Source organism: Plodia interpunctella, chromosome 22 (genome assembly GCF_027563975.2).
Source record: "Plodia interpunctella isolate USDA-ARS_2022_Savannah chromosome 22, ilPloInte3.2, whole genome shotgun sequence".
NCBI classification, from domain to species: Eukaryota; Metazoa; Arthropoda; class Insecta; order Lepidoptera; family Pyralidae; genus Plodia; species Plodia interpunctella.
Genome location: NC_071315.1, coordinates 857581 through 879289, shown reverse-complemented (window position 1 = coordinate 879289; position 21709 = coordinate 857581). Strand labels below are relative to the sequence as shown.

At 34.5% G+C, this 21709-nt stretch overlaps 1 protein-coding gene across 5 annotated transcripts in view; it reads left to right on the top strand.

Annotated features, from left to right (window-relative positions):
• Rhp (Rhophilin) overlaps positions 1–21709 on the top strand; it is a 94151-nt gene that overhangs the window by 9630 nt on the left and 62812 nt on the right. For 3 of the 5 annotated variants that reach the window (XM_053761953.1, XM_053761952.1, XM_053761951.1), the window contains exon 2: positions 7061–7437. In XM_053761953.1, coding sequence (XP_053617928.1) covers positions 7318–7437 — 120 coding nt within the window. In that variant the 5' untranslated portion in view covers positions 7061–7317. Of the gene's footprint in view, positions 1–7060; positions 7438–19973; positions 20132–21709 lie in introns of those variants that run through there. The other 2 variants (XM_053761954.1, XM_053761956.2) reach the window with 2 other exon arrangements.

Below are 21709 nucleotides of genomic sequence, written 5' to 3'. Positions count from 1 at the left end.
AGTAAAAGTCCAATTAGGCAACACTTTTTATTTAAAAACTTTTTCACAGAAGAAAATGCGTCTTATCACTTCCGCCCCAATGTCCGCCATCTTCTTATTTCTCCTTCCGTCCCTTTCATTCCTACGTCCCACTCTTTTACTCATTGAGTTCCTTTTCTCACATATACATAAATATATAGACCAGACATAGAAAACCAGGTCTATGATATTTTACCACAAACACTAAGTTTAATCTGTTATTGTCATATCGTATACGCATCGTGACAACAAGTTTATTTGTTAGATAAATTAATTCATTTCGCTACAATTTTTGAACGACTGAACCGATTTTCATGAAACATGGCTAAGAAAACTCGGGGTAAAATTATCTTTGACACAAAAAAGAAACTAAACGAAAATCGGTTCATCCGTTTGGGAGGTACGATGCCACAAACAGATACAATACACAGACAGACAGACACGTTAAACTTATCTTTTTTGCGTCGGGGGTTAAAAAAGAAAGAACGTGAGGACGCAACACAGATATAAGAACGTTCTTATGTCTGCGGGACTTAATGACGTTCTACGTGTGTTATATCATGGTAACCCCACAGAAAAAATATAATTTTCCATCTAGACGTGACCGGGGATCGAACCCAACATTTTTGAAGTTTCAATATTCTAATTATACCAGAAAAGTTAGTGATCCTTCGATTCGATATTTGGTAATTTATTGGCGAGTAAACGCAAAATGTTTCGCACAAAATTTTGCAGGTCGTCTCAAGGTCAAAGCCAGTAGTTTGTAGCTTGTGAGAAATAACTATAAATATAAAGATTGACGAGAAAAAGTGCCTGTGAAGGTCTAATTTCTGAATAAATGATTTGAAATTTGAATTTGAATTTTGAAGGTCATTGGGAGGTTGTCCGAGAGGAAACTATAGAATGAATAGAAGAGTATTTTATCTGCAATTCTTTATCTGACGGCCCAACTGTCAATGTCAAATAAATGCCGCCTTTTTGATTGTCAAGGATGTTCCTATCTCTCGAATTTGAATTACATGGAAATCATGAAGAAGTAATTCTTTCATTTAAGTCCTCGAAAATCCTGTAAGATAGTCAAGTGTGTATGGATGGAAAGATCCACAATTCTTCATACACACTATATTATGTGATAGTGTTTTTCTTTCTTTCACGTTGAAACGTTGAGATGGTTTCTGGTATGGAGATAGTTGAAGAGCTGGAGTGTCACACAGGCTACTTTTTCCCACAGGTGAAGTCGCGGGCATAGTCCGCCGGGCTACAGCTACATATTATTATGAGCTTTACAGAAACAAATATGCCTTATATTTTTCTTCAATTATTAGTGTTAGAAACTATAAATAAATATTGTATTAATACATAAATAAATAAATAAATAAATAAATAAATAAATAAATAAATAATATATTAATTGTAAGATTAATTCGGACTGATCGCATTGTGTAAATATATTTTAAAGTAGTTGTTATGACCGGTGAGATATTTGCCGCTATTTTTGTGAGCGAGTGATTATGGTGAGAGGAAAAAGGAGAGAAAAAACGCTGTTGAAATGTAAGTACGTTTTATTATTTAATGTATCTCTATTATAATGAATAATTGTTTATCATCACGCTTATTCATTGCATAACACTCGTTATTTAGAAAATTCAAGTAAATCTATGTGTATATTTCACTTCTGAAACGCGGGAATAGTTGACAATTTCAAATATGCCCAGTGAACCTGTAAATTTATTTGCCATGTTCCCGGCTATCCTACATTAGTATCTCCGTCGCCATCTTGGTTTTTTAACATGTTACCTACATAATAACACTTGCAGCTGTTTAGATGATATTATATAATAATTAATTACATATTTTATCCCTACTTCCTACTAATATTATAAATGCGAAAGTAAGTTTGTTTGTTACTCTTCGCGCCAATATCTAACCAATCAATTCTCTTGAAATTTTGCAATATGTTATGAAGTGCGGAGGAGGACATAGGGTAACCTTTCATCCCGGAAAAGTAACTGTCCCGCGGGAAATTTACGCGGGCGATGCCGCGGGCAAAAGGCTAAGACAAACTATCAGCGAAACACGTAATCCTCTCATTGCAATCGAATAAAAAGGGTCTATTATATGAACTTTTATAGATAATATTTTTAAATCTGTAATTTCTTCATTCTGATGTCATCCAACCGAAACACATTGAAGAATAGAATTTTGTGACAATAACAAACAGACGACAAGTCGTACAGATTTTGTTTATTATAATATAATATATAATATATTAGGACAAATCACACAGATTGAGCTAGCCCCAAAGTAAGTTCGAGACTTGTGTTATGGGATACTATATTTTATAACAAATACATATATAGATAAACATCCAAGACCCGGGCCAATCAGAAAAAGATCATTTTCCATCATGACCCGACCGGGGTTCGAACCCGGGTCCTCTCGGTTCAGTGGCAAGAACTTTACCACTGCGCCACCGAGGTCGTCACTAACGGAATTAGTGAGGTATCTTGACGCAGAATGTCAGATTCGCATAATGTCAGTTTCTCAAAACGTCATATTAGCGTAAAGCCACTTTCTCCAAACGTCATTATAGTATAAGGTCAATTTCTCAAAATGTCATATTCGAACAATATCACTTTGTCAAAACGCCATTTTCGCACAATGTCAGTTTCTAAAACGTCACTTTCACAAAAAGTAACATAATATAATATTCTTCTTTTCATGTCTTCTATTTAAAAAAAAATAACCGATGACATACTGCGAAAATGACGTATTGCGATAATGTCATTGTATAAAAGTTCCATTTGAAAAAAGTGATAATATGAAAAAATCAAATTTTCAATTGACAACATGTAGTACGACCGTAATATATAAATAACCTTATGTACAACCTTACATAACAAAGATATAACCATTTTGTTTTAAATTTCATTTACTTACATAAACACAGTTATGAGAATTGGAATATTTTATTTAAGTACATTTTCATGTCGGCGAGAAATTCAATTTTTAAAGTTACAATTAATTATTAATTACCCTCTCAAATCTCAATATAGTTTTACACACGACACGCTACATTACATACAATTGACAAAAAAATAATATTGTGAAAATAAAAGTTATAAAACTTATAAATAAACAAATAAATCTCTTTGTAAGATTTTATATTCTACAAATGATACAAGTGTGTGTGTTTGACGACCTCGATGGTAAAGTTCTTGCCACTGAACCGAGAGGTCCCAGGTTCGATCCCCGGTCGGCTCATGATGGAAAATGATCTTTTTCTGATTGGCCCGGGTCTTGGATGTTTATCTATATATGTATTTGTTATAAAATATAGTATCCCATAACACAAGTCTCGAACTTACTTTGGGGCTAGCTCAATCTGTGTGATTTGTCCTAATATATTTATTTGTAATTTAAGTGTAATTTAATGACTTCTTCGATCAACCATTCAAAGTGATACAAAGACACAATTAAAAAATACTTTGTTTGTCCTGAGGAAAATGTTTCAAGGAAAATTACTTGGAAGGAAAATTACGTTTGACCTTACGTGACATCCCATAACAACCTGTATTACCTTGGGTTAAGGTGTTAATTCGCATTAAGGTTTTATGTAGTTGATTTAAAACAAAATGTAAATTTTTAGGAACCCGTTGCAGATAATCGGAATGTGAGAACATTTTCCGTTTTAGTTCCGGGAAATCTTGCGGCTAGTGATGTGCAGTTGAGACAATGTATTTTCTTGGAATTTTTCCCCTTTAAAATATACGGCAATTTCCTCGGGAAAATTGTCGTATGCTTTACGAAGAAATTTTTCGGATACATTTAGGAAACTCCTGCTTTTTGTTTCAAAAAATTCTGACTATTTTGAAGAAAAGTCTCTGATATATTTGAGGAAATTTCTCTGACGTTTTTACGAAATGTCTTATAAAAATGTGTTACCTGGACCATATTAGCGTATTCTCGAAAATTTCGACAATGGCACGTCGCTCCTTGTGGCTGACTAAAAGTCTAAAGTTTACTTACTCTTAAAAAAATATAAAACTATTCATTCTGTTTTTTTCTCAAGTATAGTGAAAAATATGCAATCAAATCTTTTCTTAAAGACAGTGACAAAACTTACAATCGTGAATTAAATAAGTGATATAACTACGGAACCCAAGTCTTTGCGAAAACAATTCTCAATTCGCCTCGACCTTCACAATAGTAATACCGTAAATATTTTATGGTGTTGTTAAGTTTTTTTTTTTTATAGTTACACAGTTAACACTTTGGTATTCACCTGAAATTTAAAAAGAAATAGTTCTATAAATCTAGAAATGTCTATTGCAACGTAAATTATAAAAGTAATAAGGTCTCTCTCTCTTTCTCTCGTTTTCGCGCTTGCTTTCGCGGTCGTTAAGCGTCGGAGCCCAAGGTTCGCTTTCCTATTATTGTCTATATTCTAGTTGTCAGAACATTTGGCACTGTAACACGATCTACGGACAATTAAAGTTTGTGTGAAAAAAAAATTTTCTGGTAAAAAATTTACTTATTACTTAATCGTATCTAGTGTACGTTCCCGTCTTCGCCTGTAATTCAATAAGCTGGCCTTCAACTGATGCGACCTCGCATAGAAATGCGCGGGAATCAGAGCAAATCCCGTGTTGCCGTGAAAGTGTCGGGTTGGGCGGTTAGAGAAATGGCTGGTTCTCGTCGAAATTGCTAGGACAAATAATAATAATTTTATTTGTTGTAAAACTGGAGTATCCATATTCCATATTGCCATTCCTCGGCTATATGGAATGGATTTTCCATGTTTTGTGTGTTTTATTCCACCTATGACAACTTTTATTAATTACAAACAACAAACAATATGAAGGAATCTATTCCAAAAAAGTATACAGAACATAAAAAGGGAAACCTGTTATTGGCTTTAAGTATATAATTATTTTAAAAAATAATATAACGCTGTTGGTTTTCTTAATAAAATAAATAAATAAACTAATGCCAATAAAATATTTGTAACATTTTCATCTTTATCTTCCATAAACAGCTGCTTTCGCAATTTTCCTAAATAGAAAGTTATTTTTTAACTATTTATTTTAAACTAAGGATGAAGCCGTTAGTATTTAAAATTGTAAATAACCAACAACACAAACGTAAAGTTTCCAATAAACCAGTTATATGACAAAGTGCCTGGATAGCAACAGTTGGGAACTAACAACTGCCTGCAACATAACAGCTATCTTTCTAACCCGTCAATGTCAATCTGTATGCGCACGCGCTGTAACTAAATACCAGTGTCGAGTTGTCATTAGATGCTAATTATTGGCGAGCAATATGGGGCAGTATTTCTTTTATTTCCTTGCTACTTACAGTAAAATTAATTTTCTTTCTTATCGAGTGTGTTATTGCTAACACTAAAGTACTGCTTATTTGCGATACGTGTAGAAGGAAACTAATTTAGAAGTACTTCCAATAATTTTATACTGCCCAAAGGCGATTTTTAGTCGTACATTACTTTTACAACTACCTACCGAAATCTAGTGGCAATTGGTTTTTATCATACCAATGTCGAATACCGAAGCCCGGAGCAAAAAAATAACCTTAACATTTTGAAGATACGACTGTGATTTTAAAATCGGCCTGACGTCAACCATCTTTGGTAATGCTATTATTTTAGTGTTCTTATTCTAGGGCGGCACTATACGCCAAGTCTCTCTAGATATCACTCATTGTTTTATACATTTTAGTCTCAACGATAACACTCATAACGTAAATGACTTGAAAGAAACTCTTACTAATATTAAACATGACTAACCAACTAACACGTAAACCACTTTATTAATCAGGTGGAATGTGTGGAATATTAGATTAGTTAATACCTCAATGACTCACTAAAATTAAACAGAATAGATTGTTAAGGTATATAAACACTAGATTTTTATCTTTTTGTGCACTCATTTAGGTGTGACGACCTCGGTGGCGCAGTGGTAAAGTTCTTGCCACTGAACCGAGAGGTCCCGGGTTCGATCCCCGGTCGGGTCATAATGGAAAACGATCTTTTTCTGATTGGCCCGGGTCTTGGATGTTTATCTATATATGTATTTGTTATAAAATATAGTATCGTTGAGTTAGTATCCCATAACACAAGTCTCGAACTTACCTTGGGGCTAGCTCAATCTGTGTGGTTTGTCCTAATATATTTATTTATTTATTATTTATTTATTTATTTAGATAATTTCTTAATTAATTAATGGAACGAAATAAATGTACTTATGAATATGAAGATAACTCATGTTTATTCCATTAATTAATTAAAAATAATCCATTGTTTGCATTCCTTGCTCATTTTCTTTTTATTTATTAGGTAGACCAACAGCCATACATACAAACCATACTAAATTTAAGAAACATTCGGCCATTTAAAGGTCCTCACATATAAAACACACGTCTGACAAGGCCTCTATATGTTGGCCCTATGTAGAAGTCCGCGCTGGAAACCGAAGCGAACCCAGGATCTCCTGTTGGCGCATGGACCAATAAAAGTATTCTAACAACAAGTGATAATACAGACAACAAACTTATAAATAAGTACTTACTTGCAATGCCTAGAGCATCGAACTCGTGGGAATTTGGAGATAAAAATGTATATAACATTTAATCCAGGTCATATCATATATGTGTACATTGATATCGACATATTTTGATAGTACAGCAGTTTTAGCTTAGAATTTATTTATTTCTACAAATTTTATTACTCTACGCGTTATTTCAAGTTGTCTATTTATCTTATCCTTAATTGAATATTATATCAATGACCAAAATTGCACAATAATCTTTTACGAAACTTATCAGAAGATATCAAATTAATAAATAACCCAATTCTGTTATCTTTTACAATCACAAATTGCTCAACTAAGAGCAAAATGACATTATCATAAAACAAACAATGTAGACACATAGGTACTATACAAATAGTGACATCAATGTCCAAATATTAGACATTACGCTAGTTGTCGCGAATCATAATCTCACTACAACATTTTTGTTTCAGACAAGAAAACCGCTGTCAGCCGAGGAGAATTTGAAAATCGAACGATTTTTAAATTGAATAGTTACACGTTCGCGTGTGATTCTAATTTCAAATCGAGTCGTTTCGAATTTTAAAAATAGATTTTTAGCATATTTTTTGGATTCTTTAATTAAAATTACATAGCGACTTTTAAAAGTGAATGTTTGCAAATAAGATTAGTGAAAAATAAGTGAATGATCTTTATTGTATTAAAGTGAGTGTGTGTATGATGTGTGCCGATGCCGACTATGGGTGAACCTCAAATACACAAAACCCTCGTTCGGGTGAACTCGCCCGAGGACGATGAGTCCAGAGACGAGGTGGAAGCCGAATTACCAAAGAAAAATCCTTTTGTGCGGGTAAGTTATAAATTATAGCTTTTTTATGCCTTTTTTTCCTATTACTGGGTTTAAATCCATTGGTATTGGTCCCGCGCTAGGATAGGACCACTGCAAATCCTCCCGTGGATATCGCACTAGGCGGACATTCCTTAACAGGTAATAGGCAACGATAGCATTCCCAAAGAGGGTTGACCGAGCTTCGCGGCTTCACAACCCCGAATCGGGGACATGCAGAGACGAAATAGGGTTTAAGCTTCAACATTGTAGCTGTACTTACCTATACTTTTATTATGTGCAATAAAGGGTTTTATGTAATGACAATTAAAAGTTGACGATAAAATCCTGAATTAAAACATGCACCAAAGTGACCCCCACTCAGCATGTGTCGTGGCTGGGCCGCTGGACGCAGGTTTTCTGCGGGTACCATACCTAAATTTAAAACTAAATTAAAACTATGTAACTAGATGTTAAACTGAATTAAATTAAAGTAGAATCCAATAGTAACTATAAAAATATTATTAAGATAATACCTATTTGTTCTTACTAATAAATTTCGTGATTGTAAAATTTAATTTGAATTAGGCTATAGGTATTTAAAGGAACGTTATTTTATTAAGTCACACCGCGTACAAGCGGAATGCTTATTTGATAGTCTTTTTAAACATTTTTTTATATAACCGAGCGAGCGAAGCGAGCGAAGTTTAACATTCTACTTGGGGCTTATATACATTTTTGTATAATACATGTATGTATGTTTGTTTGTTTGTTTGTAACGCGATAACTTTCGAACCGTTGGTCCGATTGTGATGAAATTTAAAAGATATGTAAGATATGCCAATAGAATTTTTAAGTTCGTGCGGCATTAAAATCGGTTCAGTCGTTTCTGAAATATTCTTAATTTTGTAAAAAAAAAATTGTGTTCGCGGCTTTTGCAACAAGTTTACAATTACCTAGGAAATAAATAAATATTATTTTTTTGTTATTTGTATTGTATCCACTACAAATAACAAAAAAATAATATCTATTTATTGCTCCATGCTCCTCATTTTTTTTATTTATATTTGCATACCTATATTCGGTGGTAAACATGTAGGTTTAATTAATTTTAACATCAATTTATATATTTGTACTCATGTTTTTGGCGATTGAATTTTTTCTTTCTTTCTTTCTAAAAAAAAAATACCTCTAATTCTCAACTTTTTCTATACAATTGTCAATTGTTTACCGCGATCGATCTAGTCGCAGCCACAGTACACGCCCAATTAAGGTTAAATGGTTAATTCAGTGCAAATAGTTCTCACAAGGCGTCAACAACTTGCGGTGAACTAGCACAGCGACCTCTACATGTCGAATAAGTTATCAGTGGCGCCACTTACACGGCAAACTATGTATATTACTAGCGTAAACATTTAGTTCGCTCGCCGGCCGCGCGTCATCTTGCTTGGCGCTTATCTTAGTACTAATCGCTTGAGCAATCATTCGGTGCTTAGTGATTGAGCATCGATAAGGTTATCTCAATGCATTGTAAAACAATTTCAAATGACGTCAATGGAAATTGAAAGTACGCATTGTAAGGTAATTTGTTTTAGTTTTTAATAAGAAATAGAATTTTCTTGCAGATATAGGTTGAGACGTACTCTTTATGTTGCGTATGGTTCCGCCCTAGAATAGGACCACTCCATATCTTCCCGTGGATGTCGTAAGAGGCGTTTAAGGGACTTTGTGTGTCTTAGTCACCTCGATTAGTATTAGCATTCCCAAAGAGGATTGACGCCAGGCGGTCGGTTGTAAAATCATAGACAAATCTTTAATGGCATTTATTACGCTAACCCTGGGCTTTGAGGCACCACAGCTCCGAATGAAACGCGCGAAGATGAGAGAGAGAGAGAGTGCATACTCTACTACTTTATCTATTTGCTTTTAAGAGATTTTCTTATAAATATGATTAAATACAGAATATATTTTAAAAAATATTTAATACATTGCTCTGACAAGTAGTGATATCGAAATACCATTAAAAGGGCAGTCATGCAGTTAAAAAAAAAAGACGAAAACCTAGGAAAGTGAACCCTGGACTCCGACGCTCAACCAGGAAAACGCTCAGATGAGATAGAGAGAAGCGGTCACATACAGACATTACCATATACGGACGCAAATGGAAAACTATAAACAAACAAACATACATACAAGCGAAAGTTGTATTGACTTATTGGTTAGCCCTTGATCGACTACTTTCAAACGATTCAACAAAGTAAATTGACTTGAACCGCTTACATCATGAATGGAAAATTCTTCACAGGATTTTTATGTACCTCTTCTACGTAGTGGTCTTACATCGGTCCAGCGGATTAGCCGTGGAAGCGGAACAGACAGACAGATAAGCAGACAGACTTTAGCATTTATATAAATAAGTATGGATTACAGAGTCCTAAAAATCCATAGCTCTAACCACTATGGTGTAACCATTTCCAAGTACCAATCGGAATGCAAGTAAAAGTGTAAAGTACAGTCGCACAAGCTGCATTCCCGGGCTTGCTCGACGACATTTCATATGAGTTGCAATGTTTAGAATTGTAGGGATAGTTCGAGCTGAGACGTAAAAGATGGACAGCGGACCGTGGGCTCCAAACGCTTAATGGCTGAGGAAGAAGCCGGTAAACTCTCAGACGAGAAGTCCTTGCTATTTCATAAGGCTACAATGTCCTGGGTTTGATTCCCGAATTAAGGGGCCATGCGAGGTCCAGTAACAGAGAGACATTCTTGTCTTTTGTTTTTTCTTTTCTTTGTCTTTCTTTTCGAGTGTGGTCTTGCTTACACTGGTGACAGATTTTATTCAAGCCGCCTAAAGGCATCTGACGTGACTTGCAGTGCCTCTGCATTAGTGGAGGTTAGCCGTCAGCTTCGTAAACTCTTCTCCATCGCCAAGGGGATCCTTTTCGACCCAGTTGATCCTTGTCCACTCCCCTACGTTTTTCAACCATGATTTAAAGTATTACAGAATCAAAGAGATATTATTCTAATTAATTTTTTTTTTGTTTTCAACTTAGGACGATGTCCATCACTTACTGACGTCAAAAATTGACTTGAAATTATGTCCGCTGACGTCTAAAGCGCAGGTGAATAAGCGGCGCAATAAACTATGAAACTAAACAATTACCAGTACTTTTTCACATCAAATATTATTTGTCAAAACTACAAACAGTTATTCATAATGCCGGCTCCACATTATCGCCAAACAGCTCGCCGAACCATGGCGAATTCGGTATACATTGTTGATCTTTCATTGTGGTAAAAAATCACTCATACATACAACGCGATGTACGCGCATTTCGCATCTCTAAGTTCGGCGACAGTGCGGAGCTGGTATAATATCTATATGAAGAAATTTTTAAAATTCTCAACTTTAGAAAAAGCTTGTCAAATACCTCCTATAATGGCTCCCTTGTTTTACCATAGATAACTGTCTCTAAAAAACCACTGAACTCAATTCGATATAACATTTTAGATTCTCCTACTCTCTTCAGAGATCCAGGATTAATGTCATTAGGAAGGCTCCGACTACCGGTTCGTACCTCTCGTCATCTTAACATATATTTTGTTCCACCTCGCTTCCTCAAGAACTATACTCAAATGATTTTTTTCTACCGCAGTTTAAAACTTTTAAATAAGGACTTTCCAGATATCGACATGTTCTCAAAATCGCTGCAGACTATAAAAACTAATTTATTTAAAGCACTGTCATTGGCTGAGTAAAATTAATTAAAAAATATGAAAAATAAATAAATAAGTTTGTATATATTTTATGTAATGTATTGTAATTGCGTGAATCTGTTACTTCTTCATATATAATATCTGTTCTTGTTTTATATACAACTAAATAGTACCTATGTTGTCAACACGCTATACTTATTCAGTTTTTCTGTTAAGTTTTCGGAATTGTTTTGTCTATATCTACATGTTATTTTTATTGTAAAATGTTTCTTATAATGACTGTGTGTGCCAAAATAAATTTAAAAAGAAAATTAAGAAAATTTTTCACTTTCCATTTGTCCGTAGCAATTGAAAATAGTAATTTATCAGTTCACGTGAAATTAACCGCAGACAACAGAACAAGAATGATTTTACAAACAATGGTGTTTACGAACGTTTCGTTGTTTGAGACTTTCACTAAAGAATGTCGCTTGACTCGCAAAACTGTTTCCGAGACCCCACGTTGAAGTCGTCCAGAAATAAATTAACCACAGTTAGTTTGCTTGAATTGTTAAGACCGCCTGTGAACCGAAAGGTCTCTGGTTCGAATCCTACTCGTGCAACAAAAGTTTGTATATCAATCTGACTAATGTACGTACTCAGTAGTAAGGTCACCACTTGCTTTCGGTGACGGAAAACATCATGAGGAAACTTGCGCTTGATTATCAACTTGTGTGTGTAAGGCAATGAAACACTCTATTTGTAAATATATTTTTCAATTTATAAATTTATGCTAGCTACTGTCCGCGGCTCCCTCCACGGCTCCAACTATCACCAAACCCAAAAATCACCTAAATCCAATGCTCAGTTTTCACGTAAATGAAGGACAATAAAAAAAAATTTTCGTCATCTTAATATAAGTATAGATTTTCACAAAAAAAAAAACGGGACTAAATAAATAAAAAAGCCATTTATTAATTCTCATACTAACATCTTTGATTACACACAAAACACTAATTCACATTCATTTTGTGCTTGCTTACCATATGGCAAATCACATGCTTGTTTTCCCAAATTATTACAGGAGGATTCCCAAATTACCAGCTAAATTAATCATGACATATTAAACAAAGATTAAATACTAATAACAATGACATTTTAGTAAATTATGTAACTATTGTTTTGCACTTAACTGGATATTACATATGTCGATCAGTAAAAAATAAATTCTTTAACTCTTACCTATTCAATTCTGAATGTAAAGGACATTTTATGTTTTAACAATGAATCAACTAATTCGGTGCGAAATAAATAATTTCATTTCATATATCATACTTATGTATATACAGTGTTGTGTAATCGCTGTGCTATGTCACAAGTTCAATTAAATCCTAACCCCAACTAATATTATAAATACGAAAATAAGCTGGTTTGTTACCTCTTCACGCTCTATCTACTAAACCAATCGTTTTGCATACATAAATAGATTGAAGTACGGAGATGGATAGGGTACTATTCATCCCAGGAAAATAACTGCTCCCGTGGGAAATCCCGCGAGCGAAGTCGCGGGCAAAAGCTAGTAATTACATAAAAATGAACTGCCAATTAAATCATATATAATTTAATTATGGTATAATTATAAATTGATATATACATCCCAAAAGTTAGGTTTCTTTCTAACGGTTAGCCAATTCACTGGGAGTGTGCTAATTTTTTATTTAATTCTCGCTCGGGTTGGCAACCTGGCCTAGTGGGGCGCGGCTCCAGTGTCAGCGAAGTGCGGTTAAGCGTATTTTTATAGATTAAAAATCGTTCACGCGGTTTCACCTATAGCCACTTCTTGTCGACCACGTCCGTCGCCTATATAGAGAATCTGTACTTGTCTGACAACTAGGGATGCCGATGATCGTGCGAAACGGAGACGAAAAAGTAGCTAAACAGCTGAGGAAGGAACGGAGAAAATGCTCAGACGAGAGAGAGAGAGAGAGGGACACCAATATTTGAACTTGTGACCACAGATATTGTCTGCAATTCTGGATGTGAATGAATGGATCTTACATCGTACTAAGCTTAGTAACGTGCGTGTGGTATGAGTGTTCCTTTTAAATTTCATTGTATGTTTACAAATCCAAGTAAAAATTGTGAAAACTTCAGAGTGCACAAAAAATATTTGTAAAATCTATATTGAGAAAGTTTTGGTAACATATCTATAACACTCAATCTGCCAACCTGGACAATCGACATCTCAACACATAGGTACTTGATATATGTTTTACATTTATATGTGAAATAATTGTGACGAATTTGGAAAAACTATTCACAATTACTCAATTGATTCAATAATTTAATAAGCTTAGAAATACTATTATTGTCGCAAAATATTAACAAGACGCAGCCACAGGCCGCAACCAGTAAAAGGGCAATCTTTATCACCGACGTCCTTGGTGTTAGAAGCAACTCGCCCGCACTCGCGCCAAGAATTCCATTCATTCGTGTAGCATATTTATTCTGTGACCCCAATTGACTACAAGCCAAGCCTACAAATTTATCACACGTACACCATTCAACATTGTACCTTATAACCATAAATATAAAGTTCAATACAAAATGATCGAAGTCACAACTCTGTCAGTTGTCACTTTTGGATTTGAAAATGATTTTAAATACGTTCGATGCAACGCAATCGAAGAATACGATAAGTTCTGCGTGCATTGCTGTGTTTTTAACAATATTTTGATTTGTTTGTATTGGACAGGCAATGTATTGTTGCCTACTTGGTAGTATAAAAATATTATCAAAATCAGTATAATGCGTTGATGCAAACTTTTTTACAAACATTCAATTTTTGTAAAAAAATTTGCACACAAGCTTTTAAGGTCGTCAGGGAGACATTGTTTCATCCAACGCTAGACAAACAAACTGCGTCAGTGCAGTAAACCGTCGGGTAGTTCCCTCGTCAGGAGCCGATCCTTGGTGCACCATTAGGTCATGCATATCATAACAATGCATTGTCATCCAAATTAACAAAATGTCTGCTCAATCGATCGATGAAAGTTGATATATACTTTAAATATAAATAAATATAAATATATTAGGACAAATCACACAGATTGAGCTAGCCCCAAAGTAAGTTCTAGACTTGTGTTATGGGATACTAACTCAACGATACTTTATTTTATAACAAATACAAAATTGGTCTTGGACGTTTATCTATATATGTATTTGTTATAAAATATAGTATCGTTGAGTTAGTATCCCATAACACAAGCCTCGAACTTACCACTGCGCCAACGAGTTTGGCATATATATATTTTTTGACGTAATAATATTTTGACATAATTGTTTTTTGGCATACCTTTTCAATAAGCATAATTATAGTATAGGCTAATGTATTTTACCATAATTTTGATTTGCATAAAGCTATAGTGAAGCAGTAGGTTAGGGTGCGTCGGTTTGGCCCTTGGGCCACCCATAAGCCGCCAATATGCTTTGGAATAGTATGCTTAAAAATTATTATGCTATATATATTAGGTAGGTATGCGTAAAAATATCGTGCCTAAAACATTATGCCAAATTAATATTGTGCGTAACTATTATTATGATAAGTAAAAGTATGCCATGTTAAATTATAAAAATAGGGAACCATGTTGCATATATTGTCTAAATTGAGACAATATGACGCATCCATCACCATTACTGGGTTACCACAATAATTGCTGGGAGTATTGTATGCTAAACCGAGCGCCCACCCGTCCCGAGTTTCGAACAGAATCATTGCCGATTGGAAATTACTAATTGACCGAGCGAGCGAATCGAGTTAGATCTAACATTCTACTTGGGGGAAAAATATATTTTTTATGTATGTATCTATGTATGTTTGTAACGCGATAACTTTCGAACCGTTGTTTGGTCTGGTTATGATGAAATTTAAAAGGTATGTAGGATCTGTCAATAGAATTTTCAAGTTCATGGGGCGTCAAAATAGGTTAAGTCGTTTTTGAAACATTAACAATTTTGTGAAAACTCATCAAAAATTTCTTGTGTTCACGAGGTCTAAGTTCGCGGCGAACAACTAGTTAATAAAGTATTACATTTATTGGCTAGAAACGCTATCTCGAGTTACCTGTTGTTATCAAACTAATATCAATAAGATGCGCCGGCGCATACGAAATGTCAGTCCATTCCCATAGAGGTCGCGGCTAGGCCGCCAGGGTCTCTGGGACGCACGGCCGACGTGTCACGGTCGTATATGGGCTGAGTTTTATATGTAATGCCTTATAGATTCTTGTACGTTGTCTTATTAATGTAAGTACCCAATATTAAAGTGCAAATATAAAACATGGACAATGAGAAAACTATGCACAAATACACTAATTATTTTCATAGAAGTTTCTTCCATTAGAACCGCAAAAAGTGGAAAAAATAAGACTTCATAAAAATTCCTCATTATAATTTAGATTTCTATATAGGTTTAGCTTAATGGCGATGTGATTAACGCGCTCTGCCTGCGATAGTGGCGGTCAAGTCACACTCACGCGTTGGGCCCGCGTGGTGGGTCGTGGCCCATAAGGAAGGCCCAAGCAGTGAGGATATTTAAGTGGCTTATGTTGATGATATAGATATATATATATACGTCGCTTTATTATTGATAGCTAAACACAACTAACGCCTATGTAAGTACATAAAATATGGCTGTGCCAAAGTGCTTTCGGTCAAGGATTATGACATACCATATACTAGCGATTTGCCTTTCAAATTCTAACATATAACATTCTTGATGGTATCTGAAAGATGATTGTTTGATTGACTTGATGAAGGTTCGTAATCATTAGTTTTTATTAGCCTGATGCATCAAACATTTGTGGGAATATCATTATATTTTTTTCCGTACTGTGTTTCCGGCTGTGATGCCCCGAAGGGCAAGGAAAACGATATGTTTTAAAGATTTGGCAGGGTCTTTTTCTGTCACCTGGCGACAACTTTATTAATCCAGCTTTTAAGGTCTTTATTCCTTTAGTTACCTAATACGGCAATCATGGGATGATATATGGAGTGATCTTATTCTAGTGCGGAGAGAACACTCCTCGTGAATGCATTTCTTATTTTATTTCTAAGCCCCTGTCACTATTTGTACAGCAAAAGATTTTTAACGCATTTGCCTTTTCAAACTATCAGGCGTTTATATGCTTGCGTTATACGAAAGTTTTGGTAGTATGGTGGCTAAATAGGTATATCTTATTGTTTCAAAATATAATCCTTTTGAACTGAATCAGTTTTAGACAAAAACGTATCCGTTCATTATACTTACCTACTTATTTAGTGTATAAACACTTAATACTAATTACTTCTAGTGAAAATAGTAACATAAAAAAATATGCTAAAAATACTGAAGTTGGTTAAAAAGCAAAATATTGCAAATGTTTAAATCACTATTTAAAATGCCTTTGAACATTACGGGTTATTATTTATTTTTGAAATTTCATAAACGATCCTAAAGTAACACTTGGTAACCGACATTTTAGTTTGACAGACGCTTCGTAATTACGGTATGCGGATCGCTTGAGGTACCTGCAGCATTGTTTTTCTCTTTAATACCACTAATTTTAAAATGCGTAATGATTTTATTACAGCCATTTTGGTGCGTGTAAAAGTGGAAAGAGTTCACAATGAAGAATTTTAATGCTTTGCGCTAATGCCGTTTTCACGATACTCCAGAAGCTGTAGTCCAGTGGTTAAGCTTGTCATCGAAAAGTCCTAAATTCAAATTCTGTTAGTGCAACATGAGTTTGTATATCAATTTGACTTTGAAGTTTTCATAGACAACTTATTTGCGATGAAGGTAACTTGCATGCTAGGCGATTGTTTGGTACACTAGTTATTATCCCGTCGTCCCGCCGTCGATAGTCGTAAAAGTCATGCACTGGCACAGGAACAGGAAAATTTCGTCAAAATCAGCCTAGCAGTGTGACAGACAGACACGCATTTTAAATAACTTAAAAGAGTCGTTTATACCTGTCATAAAAGTAATGAAATTTTCCCGATACTGTAGATCAGGATAATATCATCAGATTATACTATCTATACTATTATTATAAAGAGGTAAGCGTTTGTGAGTTTGAATGTTCGAGGCGGGTAATCTCCGAAACTACCGAACCGATTTCAAAAATTCTTTCACAATTAGAAAGGTACGTTATACAAGATTACTATAGGCTGTATTACATCTCAAAATTCCCACGGGAGCGAAGCTCCGGGTAACATCTAGTTTATGATACTTGTGTACATTCCTTTGCAAAATATAATTAAATAATTGAGGCACGAGTTTTTTCATTACGTTAGAGATATTCCACTATGATCAAGTTCGGCTTTGAACCTTGACTCTGCTAGCCAGTTGGCGTAATGTGAACGGGGCATTATTTTTATCATAGGTCTATCTATACCTACGACAAAAATATGCGTGAACGTCTCGTAAAACTTATTTTAAATTCGTGTTTAATAGCTAATTAGTTTTATTGGAGAAGATGTTGCCCGGGGCTTCGCTCCCGTAGGAAATTTTGAGATAAAATATAGTCTATAGCAATCTTGAATAATGTACCTTTCTAATGCTGAAAGAATTTTTGAAATCGGTTCGGTAGTTTCGGAGATTACCCGACTCAAACATTCAAACTCACAAACGCTTACCTCTTTATAATAACGGTATAGATAGTATAATGTGCCAGTGCATGACTTTTACGACTATCGTCGACGGGATAATAACTACCTACTTCTACTATCGGGATAATAATTTGAGATTACCCGTCTCAAACATACAAACTCACAAACGCTTACCTCTTTATAATAATAGTATAGAAAACCTATCTTTCTCGTGATAAGTAAGTTTACTCATACAATGAGGCAAAGTTATTTTCATTCTTTCGTCAGGGTAGGTTAACCCCTTAGAATTATAGTAATTTATATTTAAAAAAATAGCCTAGCCTCTGTATTGTCTGGGGATGGAGCCTCTCTCATCTGAGCCTGTTTTGGATTGCTTCCTCGGCCATTAAACATAGGAACCCATGTTCCAACATTTTCGCACGGTCCTCGGCGTCCCTTAATTATTTTTTGGTTCTTGGGGTTACCCCTTCTGCCAAGGCCAGCCATAGTTACAGTCTATTAATTATAACAATGGTCTTAAACATATATCTATTTTATCTAAAACATAGGTACATATTTTTTACAATTTTCTATCATCAAATACTTTTATGCGTGTACCTACAATATGTCAGACCTGCATCAAAAGCATGGCATTTCATCTCATGTCAGACATATGTCGACGCGAATGCGTGAACATTCCGTAGTTAGTATAAGTGCTTTTATTTACCGCAATGGAAAACCAGCAATGTTTACCGAATCCGCCAAAGTTTGGCGAACTGTTTGTCGACATCGAACACTGAATACCGCGTCGGATCGCCTTGCCCAAATATTTTTACCGCATTCCAGTTCTAATCACAATAGATAACAGTGGTCTACAGTGAAATATCTATAGAACAACCTCAACTTCGACCACTGCCGCCAAAACTATTACAGATTTTTTAATCCCCGACGTAAAAAGAGTAGGTTAAATATATTAGGACAAATCACACAGACTTTGCTAGGTCCAAAAGTTCGAGACTTGTGTTATGAGATACTAACTCAACGGTACTATATTTTTATAACAAATACATATATAGATAAACATCCAAGACCCGGGCCAATCAGAAAAAGTCATAAATCAGTCAGAAAAAGTCAGTCAATCAGAAAAATCTTTTTTTTTTCACGAAAGCTAGAATCTGCCCAGTGGTAGTTACCCTTTTGCTTGGAACGCCACTTATTATCGAAACATAATAATCTTGACAAAAGCCTTATAGATTTTCTAATTACCGCATTCCAGCTTGCAATCGGAGCTGACCATTCACCGTTACTGGTAGCCGTAGTGTAGGTGTTGCTTGGTAGGTACACTTCCGCGATCGGCCGCTGGGTGGCGCATCCTCTTAAGGGGAAGGCACTAATGCACCATGACACGAAGAATGAGAAAACAAATAGACGACGAAAGAGATACCTAGAAGATATCATTTAATCCGCCCCGCTTCGCACAGGTGCAATATTATACACATTATAAACCTTCCTCTTGAATTATTCTACCTATTTAAAAAACCCGCATCAAAATCCGTTGCTTAATTTAAAGATCTAAGAATACATATGGACAGACAGTAATGATGTAAATTTGTGTCACTTTGAGAGGAATAAACAAATAATGATCATTATCATTTAATATAGTATAAATTTTAAAATGATATCAATTTATCATCATTCGTGCAATCATTTATAAGACAAAAAAATCGTTCACGTTTTGATTCATAATTCGTTTTTCAATTATTCTACGGAAACCTGAACATTTACCGGGATGAAATGTATCTAATTTTCCTACAGGACCCTCCTCATTTTCCGGGATGAAATGTCTATAAGATGTTAACCCGGGATTCTGAGGTATTTTTGATTCATAATTAGTTTCTCAATTATCCTACGGGAACCTGACCATTTACCGGGATTAAATGTATCTAAGATGTTAACCCGGTATATAAGGTACCTACATACCAAATTCAAGCAAATCGGTCTAGTAGATTTCGAGTGATGCGCATTCAGACAGACAGACAAACAAACAAAAATTTCCAAAACTATATTTTCGTCATCTATATCACAGAGTACTTGTAACTGAGTATATTCTATGAATTATTAAAAAAAATATCCAATGTACAAATTTGGCCTTTCTTCAATTTTATTATATGTATTGATGATGAGAAGACTATGTAATAGAACTTAGCCTTAACTTCACAACCGTATTCTTGCCCCAGCGCACACAGTCCGCACCGTCACTCTGTGAACCGCGCACGCGATGTTCGAAATTTGAAATTTAAAATACGAATAAAAACTTTTTTTGTGAAGTGTAACCAGTGTTGTGATGATAAAGGATTGAGGTGGACTTGTGTTAGTGTTTGTAGTTTTAATGGTAAGAGTTGATGGAAATAATAATTTCATGAAATAGTGACATATCAAAATATTAGAAGCATTTATTTAATATAGTGTGTATATAAAAAAATACAAAGAAAGCAATCGTAATGAAATAAATTCATGTTTTATTGTTTTAGAACTAAAATTTTGTACAATTACACCTAATTTATTTTTATTGATATTATGTAAAATTTGACAATTAGTGATTTTGTTTCTGTGTATACCCTTAATTATTGAACAAATCATCTATACTAAAGCCTCAATTAGCTTGATTAGAATCACAAATACGCAAGTACCCCACTTGAAACACAATTATAATCTCTTTAAGAAAAATTAACATGACAAAAATAAAAAATTACCCCTTAACGCCTACTAATAAAAATTCAAATTGCCTTGCCAAAATTAACATCAATTTACATCAAAAACAAAACAAAAGCCAGTGAAACCATGAACACGTTTTTTTTTTCTCACTTACCCGACTGTGCGTACTTTCATTTCGTGTGTTCCGTCCACTTTGTTTTTATTGGTACTTAACAATTTCTTACTTTCAACTGTCGAGTACGGGTTGGGCCGGTACCAAAAATACCAATTAACATATTTTGATTTTTTTTTTTTATTTATTGGGGTCAACAAACAGTTTTTACACAAAATTAGGCTTATGAAATAAAACACTTATACACATAGTTATATGAAAAACCAATACCGTTAACCACAGTCTACCAAAAGAAGTTGAGAGCTTACACTATCCGGTATATTTATACATACAAAACCTATTTATTTATTTTTGTTTTTAGGGTTCCGTACCCAAAGGGTAAAACGGGACCTATTACTAAGTTTTTAATACAAATGAAATAGAAAATAAATTAACTCACCACTTAGGTGGATAATACCTGAATTTTAGTATTGACTAGCTTCTTGAAGGAACTAACCCGTGTTGAACATATGTCAATGTGATTATTGATTCACATGCTTCGTATTTTTTTTTTTAATTTATGTAAAAGGTACAGGGATTACAGTGATAGGTACTTTTTTATTAAAATCTATCAAATGTGTCAATCAAATCAACTAATAATAATGATTAAATAGCAAAACTTATTTTGTTCAATGATAAAATTTATAAAAAAAAAATATCGCCATTTGACTAGAAGAGATACCCATATGTCCGCCGTTGTACAGTCAACGGCACATCAAGTTACCTACCCCGCATGAACCTCTATGGCGCGGTGATAGGGGCGAGTTTGCAATGAATTAGGTAGGTTGATGTGCTGTTGACTGTACATATATCTTTCTTATATTCATTTTATAAAATTATTACAAACAAATTTTATTGCTGTATAAATGGAAAATGTTAACCTTTGTGGTCTAAATTCAGTTGTAATAGAAGTGAGTTTGCTTTGAATTTACATTGGTTCGATGTTTGTTGACGTACTAATGTGTCAAAACTTGACACTGCAAGTCATAATTCAAACGAAAAATTCTTTGCTTGACCTGTTCACCTAATTACCGCAAAAATGACGGGGTGCTCACGGCGGAACCACCATTTTAAAAACCTTCCAATTATACCTTAAAAAAAAAA